The sequence below is a fragment of the Drosophila melanogaster genome, chromosome 4, assembly GCF_000001215.4.
Source record: "Drosophila melanogaster chromosome 4".
Classification (NCBI taxonomy): Eukaryota; Metazoa; Arthropoda; class Insecta; order Diptera; family Drosophilidae; genus Drosophila; species Drosophila melanogaster.
In genome coordinates this window covers 176,081-194,571 of record NC_004353.4, presented here as the reverse complement: position 1 = coordinate 194,571, position 18,491 = coordinate 176,081, and the positions used below count along the sequence as shown (strand labels likewise).

Genomic DNA, 18,491 nt, shown 5'->3' with positions numbered 1-18,491 from the left:
TCTTCTTTTGTTCCTTACAGCACTTATTGTTTTAAATTATTTTCTATTTTGCGGAAACGAAAAATTATATTGTTTATGTATATACAAATTTTTGTTGTTAGTATTGCCAATATCAAAACTAACTTATTTAATATTATTAATAAATTTCATAGAATGCAAATATGAGTATATATTGCTGTTTTGCAATGAAAATTGCATTAAAATTGCGAGTGCGAGGCAGATATGCCAAACCAAAAAAGTAGCTGTTTAGGTTATTTAGGCGTTACTGTTATCGACATGTTAACTTCCAAATGAATAATTTAAACTTTTCCGGGGATCGATTTTGGTTCTGATGCTGAATGGAATATAGTAACTAGAAAAACTGAATCCTGGAATAAACGATATCTTTCCTTCTCATTATTCTCAAAGTTCTCGGTTGCTTTATTGACATTGGAGACAAAATCAACGGAAGTATTTTAGGATATGTAAATGTTAACTTTATATATTTTCAGTCATTTTTTTTGCTGTTCCAAATTGGTACAACAATACAAGAATGAAGGAAGCCATCCCTAAAAGTGTACTCACACTACAATTTGCAGGATACTTTTAAAAGGAACTTTTGTCCAATCTTTTTTAATTAAAAACAATTTTAAAGGGCCCACGTATTTTATTTCCACCGTTCCATAATTGTTACTAAGCATGTGACGCTATCTTTACGCACATAGCCACACATAAAATTTTGATTGGAAAAGTTTGAGACATTACTAAGTAAGTTACTTTTCTATTTGAAAATTAATCCAAACCTACGAAACCTGCCTTTTACAACTAATAACTCTATATATATATATATCTATTATTTTTGAAACCATCGAAAGCCATCGTAAAATGTTATTGATTATATGGACGATTAATGCCAAAATGTACGTGTTTGTATATGCGTATAAAAAAGTATGGTTATTTTTTTCAGTTTATTGACGTTTAATGTAACTGAAATGGCAAAGAACGCTTACAGCAATCCATACCTCACACATACTAACTGTGCACCTAGGTATGGCTATGTACATACTTTTACTGAAAACAACAAGCTTTAAGCTCTTGTGCAGTTCGGTCATAGCCTTAGATTCTTTCACTTGCCTGGCAGTATCCTTCGGGGACTGTCTATTCTAACAGTACAAATCGTTTATAAACATTGCCGTCAAGTAGTCATTCATAGTTTATTTTCCTGACGTATAAAATTTTCTAACAAAAAGTTGTGCAAGTAGTAGTAGCTATAAGTGTTTTTTTTTTTATTAATCTTTAGGAAAACTATAATGATTCACGAAATCAAACTGTGTATCGTACTTCAGTAAAAATCCAAACCTAGCAATCTAATATACATACATGCATATACATATTTATGTATATATAAAAATAATGTATGCTTATACATTCAACGAATATGTTTTCTAAAATTTAATTATCGCTGGAGTATTATTCACAGTAAACATTGAAATGTGAACAAAGGGTTTGAAATGTTATGTATAAATTAAAACCTACCTACGCTCGTAAGTTTTACTGCCAGTAAAACATCCGTTTATTAATAGCCGAGTCAATTTGCCCATGTCCGTCTGAAAGTATGAACGTCGAGATCTCAGGAAATATAAAAGCTAAAGGGTTCAGCATATAGATTCTAGAGACGCATGTTGCCACGCCCTAAAAACGCTCAAAGGACCAACATTTTTGAAAAATTTTTGTAAATTTTGTCATTAATTTATTATTCTTGTCAAATAACTTTTAACCTCTAACGCCCTAAGGCTGCCAAACCGGTCACGACCACACTTTTTAACATTTTTAATTGTTTTCTCATTTTATTCCACAATATCTCCAGAAAATTGATTAATTTTCCGTCCGCATGTACACTAGCTGAGAAACGGGTATCTGATATTCGGGGAAGTCGACTATAGCATTCTCTTTAGTTAAATTGTTACATTTGGGTAATACAATTTAGATTGAGATTTGTCCCGTGGTTTTCGTATTGCAAACATAAAGCATAAGACAAATCACATATGTATGTATGTACGTACATATTTATAGGTACAGGTTGTAGGTACAATTTGCCTGTATAAAAAGATTCGATGAATTTAATAAAAAGCCGATCTGTCCCCGGAGTTCTTTAATATCTGACAAACATTTCTGCGATATGTTATTCAATACTTACAAGTTTGCTATTAAACAGTTTATCTCTGAAAGACATAGAGCTGTTTGCCGTCAGCTGCTACAGTTGTCGAGTATCAATTATTTCTTAGTGCCCGACATTTTTAATGTTTTATTCATGTACATTGAAACATTTGTAATGTTTCATTTATGTACCTTTAGGTTATCAACTACCAAATTAGTTGTAAATCAAAAAAACTTAAAATAATAACAAGAAAAGCTTTAAAATTTTAAACTAAGCCCACTCTGTTCTCGACAGCTAAAAACATTTAGGGAAGAAGATAAATAAAAAAACAACTAACTCACTACCCATTACTATCTACATTCATACATCTATATAGCTTAAAGTGCAAAGTCTGTTAAATGCGTCTATCATATCAGGTCATCGGTCAGTAACAATAATTGGATCATCCATTAGCAATTCCCTTCTGAATTGCCGTAAGACTCGATCAATTTCGAATTAAATTATATACAAAATATTTAATATGGATTTCCAAGTGACTTTAAATCTTACATTTTATTCCGCGATAAAGAATATATGTAGTTTTTTATTATTATTTTTTTTATTTAGTTTTTTATTGTACAATTTGAGGAAATTTTTCTGGGAAACTGTACTTTTACCATAAAGCAGTTCTGTTACCCTCCGAAATAATATCAAGAGAGAATGCTATAGTCAAGTTCCCCGACCATCAGATACCCGTTACTTAGCTAGTGTGAATGCGAACGCGGAATATAATCATTTTTCTGTGATATCGATACATATGGGGGAAAAAAGTGAGAGAAAAATTAAAAAATTGTTCAGAAGTGTAAATATATACTTAAGATGGTCGGAAACGCTTCCTTCTGCCTTTTACATACTTTTCAATAAATCTAGTATACCCTTTTACTCTTTGAGTAACGGTTTTAACATAGCTGGAAGATAGAACTTTCAAAAATAAAAGAAGATAAAACACCTACTATCAAATCAAAGATCCTTTGGAAGGTCGTCTTTTCATAATTTTTGTCTTTTTTAGCCTATTACAAAAAATCTAACTTATAAACAACGCTTTATTCTGGGAAGGTGGCAGACCTTAACAGCCAAGTCCAAAAAGGTGTGTGGTAAGGCTAAAAATACATATCACTAGCAAATTCTTTTTGAAATCCCCCTATTTCCCTGCTGGTTTTTGTTGCACATATACCTAAGAAGGTATTATTTTGTGTATGTGTTATTTTATTGTTATATTCTTCTTTGAAATTAAAACAAGATAGAACGCTATAGTCGACTTCTCCGGTTATCAGCTAGCCCAAGTAAGACCGAAAATTTTCAACATTTTTAATTAGTATCGGTAGAAATTGGGAAAGAAAATTAATGTTAATCCAAAAAAATTAACTTATTTTTCAAAAGTGTGGGCGGTTTTTGAAGGTTGTATGGCGTTAGAGTGGACTTGTTAAAACGCTTTTTGGCAAATCGATAGAAATATACAAGACTAATAAAATTATGAAAAAATATCCAACAATTTTTCAAAAGCTTGGGCGTGGAAACGCTTCCATACATACTTATTAATACGTGGACTGCCGTCTGCAGTGGTATTGTCTAGAGAGTATGAATTTTTATGGAACGATCTCTTGTTTACAGTCAATAGAACGATAACGTAGTTTCAAAGTCCTCTTCCGCTAACTTATCATTATTCTTCGTACTGTACTTGGCAGTGTTGGTTTGAGTTAATCAGTAAATTATCAAAGGTGCTTTATTTTACATGTTCCGACTTATTCAAAGACATTATATCAAATTTATTGGCTTTTCTTTCTTTTTGTAGAGTTATTTCCGTTTTAGGTATTTTCATTTGCTCTTATCCTTCGATAAGAACTAGTATTATGTCCATTTGCTAAAACTTTCTTGGCTATTGTAAGTGTGTTTTTTTTTTTTTTTGTCCGGCACGGGTGGATTAAACATCTTCCTGCATTTGCAAATCTTAAATGCGAGGTGTCAATAAACTCCAATTTTTATTATATTCTTAGTTGTGTTAATCAAACTCGCTTAAATGTATGTAACACTTCTTGAGTGGCATCAACAGCCGATTCGGTCTAGCCATGTTTATAATTTTGGGGTATTCATGTATGCATATCCTGCAACCTATAGCCAATGAGTGCTTTAAGATCAAATGACCTCAGATTTCAGTCAACATTGAGGGTTTTTAGGCAATACCTTTCTATATAAATACATAATAGCTTAGTTGTATGTAATGATATTCTTTTCTTTTCTGGGGGATTATATATTATGTAATGTTCAAATTTTTTTCTTACGTTGTTAATTCTTTCACAAGTAACTATTACTCAGTTTAGCTACTTTACTCTACAGGCGGAGATGTAGGACGTATTGCGAAGGAATATAAGCCGTACGCAGCCGCTTAGTACTTTGTAGGGTAAATATATATTTCAAAACATTTCTTTATTAATTATTTCTGTCAATAATTAATTTATATTCTTCATTCCTTTGGGTTGGTACAAGGTGCCTTATGCTTAACTGTATTATTAATCTAATCCGTTTCAACCGTTTAGATTAAAAAGTCTATTACGTGTCATTAAGATTTTTTTTAAAAGTTCACCTTGCTGTTTTAAGCTATGTACAGGGATACGAATTTGTTTTTTTGTTATAATTGTTTATAATATTAAATTTTTAATTTATAAAAGAAATGTAAATTTCCAGTCTTGCTATGAGCACTAATTTAGATATCCGTACGGGCCAAAAAGAGTGGTTCTTATCAAAGGTTTTTGGAACTTATCAATTTCTACTTGTTTCCATTAAGAAAATTAATTTAAAGGCCTGATTAACTAGTTTAATATAAGAGCGCGTCGAATACGGACTTTATTTCTGTGGCCTCTAAAATAATTAAAGTTATTTTATCGTTTTAAATTTAGCGGAAGAAAATACGGCTTATGTTTTTTTTTTTACTATCTAGTGCCATTTCTTACCATTTTGTTTGAAAAAAAGTATTCATAATTTTTTTAACAAGATCATGGCAACCTGTTTTATTTTGTTTAAGTTGTAGCTCATATTCTTCTACTAAATACGCTCATTACTTCTCAATTTCTATACATATGCAAAAACAAAATGGCAGACTATGCCACAAGTTTGAAAAATTTAATTTAATATATTATTTATAATTTTCAGTCCGATTTTTCATAAACTGTTTTGTGCAACGATAAATCCAAACGTCAAAGAACTATTATACTGTCAACAATGAGTGTTTTATCAAAATATGTTGACCGGATTGCAGAAAAGTGTGAACATAATGGGTTTACAAAACACGCTTTTAGCTATGCTCTAGTAACTAGTGCTATCCTAGCACTTACCATTAAAGTTACTATCCCTTACGTAAAAAACGTAAATACTACGTCTAGTGTAAGGACCCAAAAAGGAAAAACCAATGGCCAACTTTCACCATCGACAAGAGATAGCTCAGAAGAGGATTTCAAGCTTGCAGAGGCCGAAAAGTTATTGGTTGCACAGCAGCTTAAAAAAAAAGCTACAAATAATTTAGTTGAGCCTGGTCTAAATAAGGAGTTTTTAAAACATTTGCAAATGTTGGCCAAAATAATGATTCCTCAGGCCTTCTGCTATGAAACAGGATTACTAAGCGTTCATACTTTTTGCTTGATTTCTCGAACATTTCTTAGTATTTATGTTGCCGCATTGGAGGGAGCTCTTGTTAAATTTATAGTTCGAAAGGATATTAAGCAATTTGCCCTTGTATTGCTTAAATGGTTTGGAATTGCTATCCCTGCTACTTTCGTTAATTCTATGATACGGTTTCTCGAAAGTAAACTGTCTCTGGCGTTTCGGTAAATAACAAATTTTACTACTAAGACAATATAAAAATTACATTTTTGATTTAGAACTCGGCTTGTGCGTCACTCATATCGGCTCTATTTTAAAAACCAAAATTACTACAGAGTATCAAATTTGGACGGACGCATTGAAAACGCGGATCATAGGTAAGTTATTGATTCAAAATTTAAAAAATATTTAATAAGGTCATCTTTCTTGTAGACTTACGGAAGATATTTCTGTGTTCGCAAATTCTGTAGCTCATTTGTATAGTAGCCTGACTAAACCATGCTTCGATCTGATGCTTATTGGCTTGGCACTAATGAGATCGTCTAAAAAAATGAAAGCTAACATTATAACTGGTTAATTCAATTATTCTTTTATTTGGAATGCGTTTCTAACTATTTTATTCCGACATTTAGGACCAGCATTATCAATCGGGGTTATTGCCCTTACAGCCCATATATTAAGAATTGTTTCACCGAAGTTCGGACAGCTGGTATCGGAAGAAGCAAATAGATATGGGTATTTAAGACATATACACTCCCGCATAATAACAAATGCGGAAGAAATTGCTTTTTACGGAGGTCATAAGGTGAGTTTAAATTTCTCTAGACCCTGAAACAAAGTTTAAAATGTTATTTTTTTCAATAATTCAACATATTTATAAGCCACCTATCGGGATAAGAATTATTTGGTAACACTTGATTGAAACTTTTCTTAATGTTTTCATCAAGAAATGTAGTCAATGAAGTTAGATATGCGCGCGTAATTTAACTTTAGCATTTTTAAACTTATGTACCCGAAATGGATGAGGTATTGTACGAAATATTAAAAATATTATATTATAAATAATATTAAAACGAAACATTAAAAATCAAAGGAATAAAATTAAAAGGGGTACTTTAATTTTGTACATAAAGTAAGTGAGATATCTACCCTTTCAATAATAGCAAGACAATACAAAAAATACAAGAGAGCTTTGCGGCGTTAGAGTGGGCGTGGCAACAAGTGTTTTAGCAAATCGATAAAAATTTACAGGACTAATAAAATTATGAAAACATTTAGAAAAATGGTTCAAAGATGTAGGCGTTGCAGTTTAGTGCGGTTTAAGGGCGTTAGAGTGGACGTGCCAAAAACTATTTGCAAATCGTGGCAACGTGGGTCAACAAACTTGCGATACGTCTTTGTCTCTAGAATCTGTATGCTGAATCTCAACCTTCTAGCTTTTATAGTTCCTGTGAATTCGACGTTCATATGGACAGACTGACATGATCGACTCGGCTATTGATCCTGACCAAAAATATATATATTCTTTATATGGTCGGGCACGCTTTCTTCTGCCTCTTACATACTATTTAACGAATCTGGTAATGGCATCGGCAGATCCGGGCGCTTAATGGACGTGACATAGTTCTGAAACAAAAGGCGTTACTAAATCTGCAACATCTAGCTCTGATATGTCCGCTATCATACAGGCAGGATTGTCCAATGGCCGGATCGATTGGCAAGTGAACCATATACAAGTGACACCTTTAGGGGTCGAATTTTTCTTAGTATGCTCTCTTACTGTACTAGTAAAATTTATAAATGTTTTTCAACAAGTTTCACTTTGAACTATTTAGTTATTTTAGCTATTAACGTTTAGCCTTGAAAGAAAACACTGCAATTGGGATTTCTGGGTGGCGCATACATACATACCAAAAATTCACAAGTATACATATGTTAATCATTATTTTTAAATTTTTTAGGTGGAAATGCAGCAGCTAAGGCAGGCATACAACCGCCTGGTAAATCAAATGACTACAATTTTTAACCAAAAGCTTTGGTTTATAATGCTTGAACAATTTTTTATGAAATACGTTTGGTCGGGTACTGGAATGATTATGGTATCACTTCCAATTTTGACCGGCAGTGACGTAGGACTTGGAACCGTTCCCAACACGGCCATATCGGAATCCCGAGTTAGCGAACGCACTCAATATCTAACTACTGCTAGAAATTTACTAATTTCCGCAGCAGACGCGATTGAGCGATTAATGTCTTCTTACAAGGAAATCGTGTCGCTTGCTGGCTACACATTTAGAGTGGCTGGTATGATGGATGTCTTTGAGGAAACTGCTTTGGGAGTTTATTGCAAGACAAGTGTAATGGAATCCAATCAGTCGAACGGTATTATTGAGTTTCGTAATGGAAAACCAATAGCAAAGGGTCGCATAATCTATTCAGATGATCCGAAAAATATGTCAATTAGCCTTCGTGCAGTGCCAGTGGTCACACCTAACTGTGATATAGTTGTACCAAAACTTACATTGTGCATAGAGCCTGGTGTGCACTTGTTAATAACTGGGCCAAATGGATGTGGAAAATCGAGCTTGTTTAGAATACTAAGTGGACTTTGGCCTATATACGCAGGGGAGTTGCACATACCAAGGCCTGTGAAAGACGTTCCATGTATGTTTTACATTCCCCAACGTCCATATATGTCAATCGGCAGCCTGTGTGATCAAATTATATACCCTGACACGAGGGAAGATATGAAACGCAAGCATATAACTGAAAACGAGCTAAGATCCATTTTGAAAATGGTCAGCCTTGAGCACATCGCTCAACGGTAAATTATATTTAGCTAATTTTAAGGAATAAGGAATGTCAATTTCCATTCTTATTTTCAGGGATAGCTTTGACGTTGTTCGTGATTGGAAGGATATATTATCCGGAGGTGAAAAACAACGTATGGCGATAGCCCGTTTGTTTTATCATAGGTATGAATGAAGTTTTTTCTTGCATATATTCGTTTTTGGTAATGTGAAAGGGTAGACTGGATTCGTTATTGTATGTTACAGAAAAGGAATTGTTTTCAACCTATAACTACTACCGAGTTACTACTAACCGAGTTGACATGGCCGGTTCTGTTTTTATAAACGTAGGGATCTCAGAAACTATAGCACCTAAAAAAATAATATTAATCCAGTATATTTTGCCGACCGCCATTTTTAACAACGATATAGTAGCCCGTTTATAGCAATATCTTACAAGTCTCTCTTTTATTTTGAATACCATTAAATTAGCCCAATAAGACCACTAATATCTCTTAAAATATAGTTATACCCGTTAGGTAAAGTAAAGGGGTATACTAGATTCGTTGAAAAGTATGTAACAGGCTGAAGGATTATCGACTATATAAAGTCGATCTAGCCATGTCCGTCTGTCCGTGTGAACGTCGAGATCTCAGAAACTATAAAAGCTAGAAGTTTGTTGACCCATGTGCCTCGCCCACTCTAATGCTCGCAAACCGCACAAAACTGCCGCGCCCACATTTTTTAACCATTTTCCGTAATTTTTTCATAATTTTATTGTATTAGTCATTTTTTATTATTATATTATCATATTAGTCTTGTAAATTTCTATAGATTTGCAAAACAAACATTTTACCACGCCCACTCAAACGCCGTAAAGCCGACGAACCGGTCACGCCCACACTTTGAAACAATTTTTAAATATTTTCTCATTTTATTCCCCAATATCTATCGTTATCCCAGAAAAATGATATTTCACGTTTGCATTCACACTAGCTGAATAACGGGTATCTGATAGTCGGGGAACTCGACTATACCATTCTCTCTTGTTTTTATACTGAGTTGTTAATCAAACATTCCCGAAAGTTCTCTACTAGAGCTTTATCAATTTTGAATAGAACAATACTTTAAGAAAGAATTGTAGGGAAAGTAAGTTAACTTCATGCTTGGTTATAAGATATATTGACCGCTGGACATCACTCAATTCTTCCTGTTAGACCGCGCTATGCCCTTCTTGATGAATGCACCAGTGCAGTATCTATAGATGTTGAAAGCTCGATTTATGAAATTGCTAAAGGAATGGGAATTACTTTGTTAACCATAACACACAGGCCTACTTTGTGGTAAGATGATTTAAGAAAAGGTTCACCAAACTTATTAAAATTCGTACCATTTTAGGAAATATCACACACATATTTTGGAGTTTGACGGTCTTGGAAACTGGCAGTTTAGAAAAATGAATTCAGATGAAGAACAAAAAGGACAATTTCTATCGTAGTACAAAGTTGTTTCGGGGAACCGAAGCTTTTATACCCGTGCAGTTTTGACATAAACTTACTTATCAAGATTGTGTACACAACAGTAATAGAATACAGTCTTCCGATTTATAAGCAAATTCCACAAATCGTCAGGTTTTTAAAATCTTATATAAATATTATAATTATATAATTATTATATATAATTTAAACTCCTTTTATTTTATTTTTACAATTTTTTTTAAACATAACTAAAAATATGATTTTATGCATAGGTGTGAGCAATATTAAAAAACCTTAAAATTTTAATTTGAATATTTAAGTCTGCGTTTTATATGTCAATATCCATCGCAAAGGTATAAAAAATGGATTGTGCCACATCGCCTTTTAAATTAATATTTGACCAAGAATTGCAACTTTATTTTAAATTGTAGTAAATTGAAATAAAAGGTACACTTAAATAAAATTGCTAGTGTCGATGCGTTTTAATTTTTGCTAAAGTCAAACGACTTAAAGTGGTAGGATAATAATTTGGGTATACATGGCAGGTCCCATATGCTTATCCCATAAAGTTATCGTTGGTGACAACTAGCACTGCCAAGAGTGTTCCGCATAGAGAGAACCTAAAAACACACCCTGCACCATTTTCGACTATATACTATAAATTTATGATCAGAATCAAAAGGGGAGTTGACATAAGAATAATGTAATAAAAACGGCCATACACATTGGTCTTGCACTTTGCAGACACTTTTTTCGTGAAGGCCAAATTGCTCTCACTCCTCTCGCGTAAAATTAAGAGAGTAAAAACAAAGACACTAGAATAACAAGATGCGTAACGCCATACGATTTTTTGGCACACGATTTTTTCGCCGTGGCTCTAGAGGTGGCTCTAGGCTCTCTCGAATTTTTGTTAGAGAGCGAGAGAGCGAAGAGCGCTACAGCGAACAGCTCTTTTCAACGCACAAAGTGATAGCAGACATCTATATGTGTGCACACGTATTCACATGCATTGTAAATTTGACAAAATATGCCCTTCACCTTAGAAGTTCTTTGGCTTTAAATCTATATTATTTTTGATCAATTGGCACCATGCGAAAAATTCATGTTTTGCATTGCCTTAACGTTATTATTATTTGAAAATAGATTAGAAATAGCCAAAACTATGTACATATTATCACAAAATAAATTTCAAAAATGACTTTATATAAGAATATTTGTCATTAGAGTATTCATCTTGCGGCGTGTGAAAAATTAATAAGGCAATGATTGTTGAGTGCTTGTGTCCGTACTTCGTGACTCAAGATATGACCAAAGCAAAGACACTAGAATAATTCTAGTGTCTTTCATACGACTTTTGCAATAAACAGTTATCATATTTTTATTTATTTTATAAATTTATATTTTCTACTTCGTATTATTTTTATGAAATATTTATTTCTCAACGTAATGTCTTCTTTTTTTTGTACTTCCTTTAAATATTTAGTATATTTATTAAGTCATTTGACTTAATATGATGTAACATTAACATTAAAAGTGTTCAAAAAAAAATATTTCGCTTTTAAAAAAATTTTTAGATGAGAGACAACTTAGAATTGAACATAAATATAAATGTGTAAACGGTAGCTAATTCGAGCGGCGATTTTAACAAACGAATTTAAAAAGCTTTTAAATTATAATAGTCAGGGCTCGAATTTTTAAAAATTATTTTATTTTATCATATTGCTAGGAAATTGGCAAAAACTACCCTAATATGTACAATGTAAATTCGTTTCTTCGATCAAAATTGATTTCCGCCCGAAAATCGTCTTCTAGCACAACACGCACCCATATTCGCGTTCTCGAAAGCAATTTTTGCCGTCACCAAAAAAGTGGCTGTATAGAGCCAAATCAATGTATGGCCGTTACGCATCTTGTTATTCTAGTGTCTTTGGTAAAAACCTTAAAATTGAATGCACTTGCTTGTGTCTGTTAATTCAATAATCGAGTGTGTATGCGTGCGTACTTGTGCAAGAAGGCAATTTTCGGGGCGAAATCAATTTTGATCTATGAAACGAAGTTAATTACTTAGAGTTTTGTATAATTTCGTTGCAAAATGATCTACTAAAATATTATTTAAAAACTTATGCCTTGACTATTATTTTTTTAAAGAAGTGGTTTTTATTAATTAACATTTACATTTTTATATTTATGTTTATAATGAATAATGTGTAAAACGGCACATACGACAATTTTTAACAGGGGACAGGTGAGCAGCATCTTTTACAGAATTAAAATTAAGTTCATCATTATTTAAATAATGTTGCGATCTTAAATTTCTTATAGCTTTTGTACTTAGCTTTTAAAACATACGTTTTCCAAAAAAAAAAGAAATTACGTTCTAAAAATATATTTAATAAAAACAATCTAAACGTACAATGATCAAAGGTAATATTTATAAAATAAATAAAATATGCAACCTTTATATTGAAAAATTGATTTCTTTAGGTACTGAAGCTGAATACTGTAATGAATATTAATCCAATACAGTCATTTATGAAATTTATTATATGATATTTTGTACATACCCTGCAGTTCCACAAGTCATCGGCTCCGCCAGCAAAGCCAACTGTTTCGGCTGCAGAGCCGACGCTCTCCCGACTATCGATGATATTCCAAATAAATTCATTTCTGTTTTGTTTCTTGTCGACTGCTAACCAGACGCTCTCAGTCGCCGAGCGCATAGGTGTCGTAAGAAGCGGAACATGCAAAGACATTATATGTATCTTGTTTGAAGGGAGGGGGACGAGTAATAGGGAAATAACAATAATAGCTAGATTTTTGTGACAAGTAGACGAGATTTTAATTGAGTGCCAGTGTTTATAAAAATGGTAGTGTTTTCGAATTTAATTCAATAATCCAGGCAATTCCATCAATGGATTCATTTTACAAGCAACAACGCGTCCTACTCCCTGAAGAGATCATTTAAGGTACATTTTTCGTAATACATTGTTGTATACATAATATAAATAATATATTTAGCTTTAAGGTTAATCGGACATGTGGACCCCATATTCCAACTCAACTAAAAAGAAAGTGGCCCTAACTCCGAAGGACAACAAGACGCATTTTATATTTATTTGTAATATTATTTAAATAATAAACAAAATTTAAAAAAAAAATTATCACTTCAAAAAGGGGTTAGGATTAAATGAATAAACAGCGGTGAAAAAGCGAAGAATACACCGATGATTTACCGTTTTAAATACGCTTAAAAAGCGGTGATTAAAAGCGATGATTTTGCGCTTTTTCAGCGGTGTTTGTGCGAATTTTTTCATAGCGGTGACTGCCAATGTTTAAAACATCGCCGATTTTCATACAAAGCGCTCTTTATCGCTCTTAAGCGGTGATTCATCGGTGGGCGGAAATGCAGGGTAGATTCGGCTATTACTTTTTCTATGCTATATTCTTTTATTATCATGTAAGGGTAATGAAAAACCAGAATTTTTTACATGGTGCCAATTGATTAAAAGTAAAATACACTTAAAATCTAAGAACTTGTAAAGTGAAAATAAATCAAATATACAATGCATACAGTTGTCGAGTGTCAATGTATGCGTATAAGAAAGCTGCCACAGGCGGAAGTGTTCCGACTGTCGTTTGCCCGTTACTAGCTAGTGTGAATGCGAACCAGAAATTTCATCATTTTTCTGGGATATCGATAGATATTGAGGAATAAATGAGAAAACAATTCAACATTTTTTTAAAAGTGTAGAGGTTTTGTTGGTGGGCGTGGCAATAAGTTATTACAATACAATATACAATTTTTCAAAAATGTGGGCCAGCCAGTCTTGGGCGGCTTCAGACTTTAGACTCACAGGACTAATAAAATTATGAAAAAATGTTAAACCTGGGTTTAACGCGGCGATGCAGTTTTGTGCGGTTTTCGGGCGTTTGAGTATGCTTGATAATCAAAACAAGACTAATGAAATTATGAAAACATCGAAAAGTGGTTCAAATCTGTGGGCTTGGCAGTTTTGTGCGGTTTGTGGGCTTTAGAGTGAGTGTGTCAACATGGGTCAACAAACTTGCGCTGCGTCAATGTCTCTATAATCTGTATGCTGAATCTCAATCTTCTAGCTTCTATAGTTCCTGAGATCTCGACGTTCATACGGACAGACGGACATGTCCAGATCGACTCAGCTATTGATCCTGTTCAAGAATGTACATTATATATGTATATAATTTATATGGGCTTTCTTCTGCCTGTTACATACTTTCAACGAATTTAGTATACCCTTATACTCCATGAGTAACGGCTATAAATATATATCAAAAATGTATATATGTATACAAACTAATATTGAAGGCCTTAGCAAGACTTCTAACACACCAGAAAACAATGACGAGAATTGCATAAACATGCAAAAATTCGATGAGCTTCGGTTATTATGTGTGCAATACTTGCTTTTTACAAGTTCCGGTCAGAATTATAGTTTGAGGCTATATGAGAATACACAGCGTACGCACTTTAACCCTTTTCATATATTCTATAGACGACTATGGTTTTTATAAAAAAAATTTAAACACAAATGTATGAAACTCTAAATAATTGGATTGTTGTCCTGTTGTTCATTTGTGAAAATTGGTCTATCCACTTTCAATTGATCTTTGCTTGTAGGCAATAACCGCTGACGAAACAGTTCGATGGCTATTCAAAATCTTGTAATGCCTAAGCTTGACCATATCAGAAAGTTCAATTACAATCGAAACTCAAAACATCGACAATAGACCTAATTAACAGAAGTATTTGAAATTGATCACATATATTATTAGATTACTATAAAATCTGGATTTTGAACTTAAATAGACTTTAAGATAATTAAGATGTTGGATAATTGAAATATGTATATTCTTAACCAAATGTTTGCTTTACTTCACTATTAACAACAAAGCACTTAAAATGTATCTAAAAACAAAACAAATATTCAACGACACAACTGCTTTGGAAATGTATGCTCACCTAGTGCAAGCGGGCATTCGATATAAGCAACGTAATCGAAACAACTTACAGTACTCTTGTTCTAGGGTTCCATAATTGGAGCATAGTGTGAGCGAAGTGTAATTTAAGCTACATCAAATTATTTAATCGGTAACAGTGTGTTATCGAATTAAACGAAAATATAATGAAGTAGGAGTAATGTAAAATCGACAATATTTCATTGAAGAATGGGTGCTACAATGGTAAAACCGTTGGTAAAAAATGGAAATATTTTGGATGCACTGCCATCACAGGTAGTATAATGACAAATTTCAAGGATATACAAACAAAATAATTTTTTTTAAGGCAACTCTACATGTAGTTATGTTAGGTTTGGATTCTGCGGGAAAAACAACGGCTTTATACAGACTTAAGTTTGATCAATACTTAAACACAGTGCCAACTATTGGATTTAATTGTGAAAAGGTATGTGTTTTAAAGATTCAGCTTCATTGGGTTCTTAAGCGAAATTTAAATTATTAGGTACAATGTACCCTTGGCAAAGCAAAAGGAGTTCATTTTTTGGTTTGGGATGTCGGAGGACAAGAAAAATTGAGACCACTTTGGAGAAGTTATACACGGTATTACATTTCAAATTAATTTAATTGATGTTAAAGGTTTATTAAATCACTTTTAGTTGCACTGATGGCATTTTGTTTGTTATTGATTCTGTTGATACAGAAAGAATGGAAGAAGCTAAGATGGAATTAATGCGTACCGCTAAATGTCCTGATAACCAGGTAAGAAATAACGAACATTTTGTAATTCATCCCTGCGTAAAAGAACAAACCTGCGATTTGTTCTATATTACATCAGAATAATAACGTACTGTTAAGTTAGTTTAGTTTATCAGATTCTCTAAATGTTAGTGTGTCATTCACGTCTTATACACAATGTGATTTAAATTTAAAATCAAAACAACTTATTTATTTATTAACGTAAAAAAATGAAAGGAGTGTTGTTGGACATTTTTAGCTTAATAATATTACAAAAACCAAAAAAACTTCCATATGGTTTTCATCAAAAGTCATTATACACCTCATTTTGTTGACTTCATTAAGTCGGCTTGGCTTGGAAGAAACTAAAGTTACCAAATAGGATTGGTCCACTTCCACCCACTTCTTACATAGAGCCGCTTCTAAATGTAATTTGTCGCCTATTTCCTTCCACCATTAAGTTATGCTCCAATGTATTCCACAAGTGTTCATTAAAGCCGTGTTCTTTGGGTCATTGTCCTGATAAAAGTAAAATGAAACAATTCCAAAACGATCTGTGCTCTGCTTCAGATTTATCTTTAGGATGTAAATGTACATTTTGTGTAAATTGTGTACATTGTGGTTTCGCACTTTCCTAACGCGTTTCGTTGGTACATGCAGTGGCATCCATCGTAATTTCAGCGTTTTATTTCTTTACGTATTGACATACTATGTTAATATTAATATAATAATAATATAATAATATAATATTAATATCTAATTAAAAGTAAATGTGAAACTTAAACCGATAATTTTTGTTTATTTTAAAGGGTGTTCCCGTTCTGATACTAGCAAATAAACAGGATCTGCCCAACGCTTGTGGTGCAATGGAACTGGAAAAACTTTTAGGACTGAACGAACTTTACAACCCGGTGCCTAATATATCAATGCCCTCTAGTTCCGACTCTTCTCCCACAATTAATTTAATTGGCTGTAGAGTTTCAAACCAAAGTATTACAGATAAATCTTTAGAAGAGAAAAAAGAGAGTCATCTGCATTCGTCTATGATTCACATAAAACCTGCACTTGAAAGTAAAGACCACAATTCCACGTTAAGCGGAGGAGCCTTGACAGCTTTTATATATCCGCAATCTCACAACAATTCTGCTGTACTGGATCAAAAAAACCCACAAGATGTTAAAAATGGTTTTCATAACAAAAAGATGAACAGGTCTTCATCAAATTCTGTGCAATTTAGGGGGTGGTATATACAGCCAACCTGTGCTATAACTGGTGAGGGTCTCCAAGAAGGTTTGGACGCTCTGTATGATATGATTTTAAAACGCCGAAAAATTAATAAGTCAAATAAAAGAAATCTGTAGCATAAATAATCGAACACAGTTTGGAAGTCTATCAGTGTTTTCAAATTTACTCATTTTAGCACAATTAAATAAATAAATAAAAACACAAATAATTGACGTTTTATTAGAATATAACTAAACTTTTTAAATTCACTGGTCGGTAACTTTACGGTAATGCGTTTAAAGCTAACATAATTAATAACAAGAGTTTTCAATAATGTTGACTAGCCTAGATCAAATTGATTCGATTAAAACCACATTTTAATTTTATTACCAAAAGCTTAAAAACTTTTTTAGTTTATTATACATTAAATTGTCAGAGCTTGCAATCTTATTCGGCGGTTACGAAATACACAACTATTTGTTGACTTCTATCTCCACGAATTACACTTACACTCAAGGTAAACAGAAAAATTAAATGCACCCATTCCTTGATCAACAGGTTTCGTATTTTTCGCTTTGGATTACTGCTGAGCGCTTTACGTTAAGAAGTTCGTTAGATGCTATTTTATGCGAGTGCCGCTTGCACAGCATCTTACTAAAAGTTTTTTTTGTTTTTTTAATGCATATACCCTTTTGGGTCTTTGGGAGCTATTAATGTTGTTGTTTCGTAATTCCGTCGTGAATTTTGCGATGAATTGGTAAAATGTGATAGGGATAACTATTTTTTTTTAATGAAAAAATAAATTTTAAATATGATAAAGTAAGTTTTAAAATTTTAAAAAGACGTACATAATATGGAAGTAAAATGTTAGCTAACACCTATTTTGAGACCGCGTGAATAGGTCAACCAGTTATTTGTGGGCTTAGCATTTTGTGCCATCAACAAAGGGTCCCCTGTGTTTGATTTACGTGCAAAAGGAAAGTGACAGATCAGACCAAAAGACCCAAACACTGAACCAGAGGTATAAATATGCATGTGTTCGATATTAAAATTGGCTTAATTGTTTGCACCAATAGCAAAAGTGTTCCCAAAATCTCGTTGGGAAGCTGCATAGTTGCATAGTAACCACAACAGAAATTAATTAGTAGTAATTAGTAAAAGGGCTAAAAATAAGTAAACGACATATTTAAAACATTGCTCCATTATTTTCTTAAAGGAGACCATCCATAAATACCATACATCATACTATACCTGCTGTGAAACAAGCCAATAGGCCAAAACTATCATCGATGATTTTACAACAGCAGCGAGTATAAATACTATCAGTTGCAACCCAGTTAATTTACGACCCAGATTGACTCAAAGCCATAAATATAGGAATAGGAAATAGGAATTAATGTCAAATCGAAAAAATATGAAAACTTGATCAGTACAATTTGTGATTTGAACACCAAACGGAAGGCAGTTGAGATAGTTCGATCCAATATATACTTTTTT

At 32.9% G+C, this 18,491-nt stretch overlaps 2 protein-coding genes and 1 long non-coding RNA gene across 11 annotated transcripts, besides 8 other annotated features; all 3 read left to right on the top strand.

Annotated features, from left to right (window-relative positions):
- Nucleotides 1-742: 742 nt before the first annotated feature.
- On the top strand, nucleotides 743-10,496 carry Abcd1 (ATP binding cassette subfamily D member 1). Of its 6 annotated transcripts, NM_166740.2 has the most exons (11): nucleotides 1,083-1,228; nucleotides 3,186-3,263; nucleotides 4,511-4,574; nucleotides 5,324-5,994; nucleotides 6,049-6,147; nucleotides 6,203-6,342; nucleotides 6,403-6,575; nucleotides 7,732-8,594; nucleotides 8,656-8,745; nucleotides 9,777-9,902; nucleotides 9,958-10,347. In NM_166740.2, the coding sequence occupies exons 4-11, from the start codon at nucleotides 5,393-5,395 to the stop codon at nucleotides 10,055-10,057; spliced, it is 2,193 nt and encodes a 730-aa protein (NP_726546.1). In that variant the 5' UTR covers nucleotides 1,083-1,228; nucleotides 3,186-3,263; nucleotides 4,511-4,574; nucleotides 5,324-5,392; the 3' UTR covers nucleotides 10,058-10,347. The 6 variants fall into 6 exon arrangements, with proteins under 6 accessions (NP_726542.1, NP_726543.1, NP_726544.1 ...); NM_166736.4 differs by lacking the exons at nucleotides 1,083-1,228; nucleotides 3,186-3,263 and adding an exon at nucleotides 743-1,027 and having other exon boundaries at nucleotides 9,958-10,496; NM_166737.3 differs by lacking the exons at nucleotides 1,083-1,228; nucleotides 3,186-3,263 and adding an exon at nucleotides 743-899.
- Nucleotides 1,555-1,932: a mobile genetic element.
- Nucleotides 2,829-3,073: a mobile genetic element.
- Nucleotides 3,531-3,689: a mobile genetic element.
- Nucleotides 6,958-7,357: a mobile genetic element.
- Nucleotides 9,115-9,607: a mobile genetic element.
- A 252-nt stretch (nucleotides 10,497-10,748) lies between the features above and the next one.
- Nucleotides 10,749-13,645: a mobile genetic element.
- Nucleotides 10,845-11,967: a mobile genetic element.
- lncRNA:CR46488 (long non-coding RNA:CR46488) lies at nucleotides 12,474-14,043 on the top strand. 2 transcript variants are annotated; one of them, NR_167882.1, is made up of 2 exons: nucleotides 12,474-13,003; nucleotides 13,056-14,043. It is a non-coding gene; the product is annotated as a long non-coding RNA:CR46488 (long non-coding RNA). The 2 variants fall into 2 exon arrangements; NR_167883.1 differs by having other exon boundaries at nucleotides 12,733-13,003; nucleotides 13,063-13,346.
- Nucleotides 13,646-14,307: a mobile genetic element.
- An 875-nt stretch (nucleotides 14,308-15,182) lies between these two features.
- On the top strand, nucleotides 15,183-17,224 carry Arl4 (ADP ribosylation factor-like 4). Of its 3 annotated transcripts, none has more exons than NM_001258479.3 (5): nucleotides 15,183-15,311; nucleotides 15,361-15,480; nucleotides 15,538-15,635; nucleotides 15,692-15,794; nucleotides 16,580-17,224. In NM_001258479.3, exons 1-5 carry the CDS (start codon nucleotides 15,243-15,245, stop codon nucleotides 17,129-17,131), a joined length of 942 nt encoding a protein of 313 aa, NP_001245408.1. In that variant the 5' UTR covers nucleotides 15,183-15,242; the 3' UTR covers nucleotides 17,132-17,224. The 3 variants fall into 3 exon arrangements, with proteins under 3 accessions (NP_001245408.1, NP_001259047.1, NP_651905.1); NM_001272118.1 differs by having other exon boundaries at nucleotides 15,183-15,308; nucleotides 15,736-15,794; nucleotides 16,580-17,134; NM_143648.3 differs by having other exon boundaries at nucleotides 15,183-15,308; nucleotides 16,580-17,134.
- The last annotated feature ends 1,267 nt before the right edge of the window (nucleotides 17,225-18,491 follow it).

Excerpts from the sequence above, each read along its gene's own strand:
- Abcd1 (NM_166736.4), top strand. The coding sequence starts at position 5,393 with ATGAGTGTTTTATCAAAATATGTTGACCGGATTGCAGAAAAGTGTGAA. Across the intron at positions 8,746-9,776 it reads GCCCGTTTGTTTTATCATAG|ACCGCGCTATGCCCTTCTTG; the intron begins GTATGAATGAAG and ends TCTTCCTGTTAG. Across the intron at positions 9,903-9,957 it reads ACACACAGGCCTACTTTGTG|GAAATATCACACACATATTT; the intron begins GTAAGATGATTT and ends GTACCATTTTAG.
- Arl4 (NM_001258479.3), top strand. The coding sequence starts at position 15,243 with ATGGGTGCTACAATGGTAAAACCGTTGGTAAAAAATGGAAATATTTTG. Across the intron at positions 15,481-15,537 it reads TTGGATTTAATTGTGAAAAG|GTACAATGTACCCTTGGCAA; the intron begins GTATGTGTTTTA and ends TTAAATTATTAG. Across the intron at positions 15,795-16,579 it reads CTAAATGTCCTGATAACCAG|GGTGTTCCCGTTCTGATACT; the intron begins GTAAGAAATAAC and ends TTTATTTTAAAG.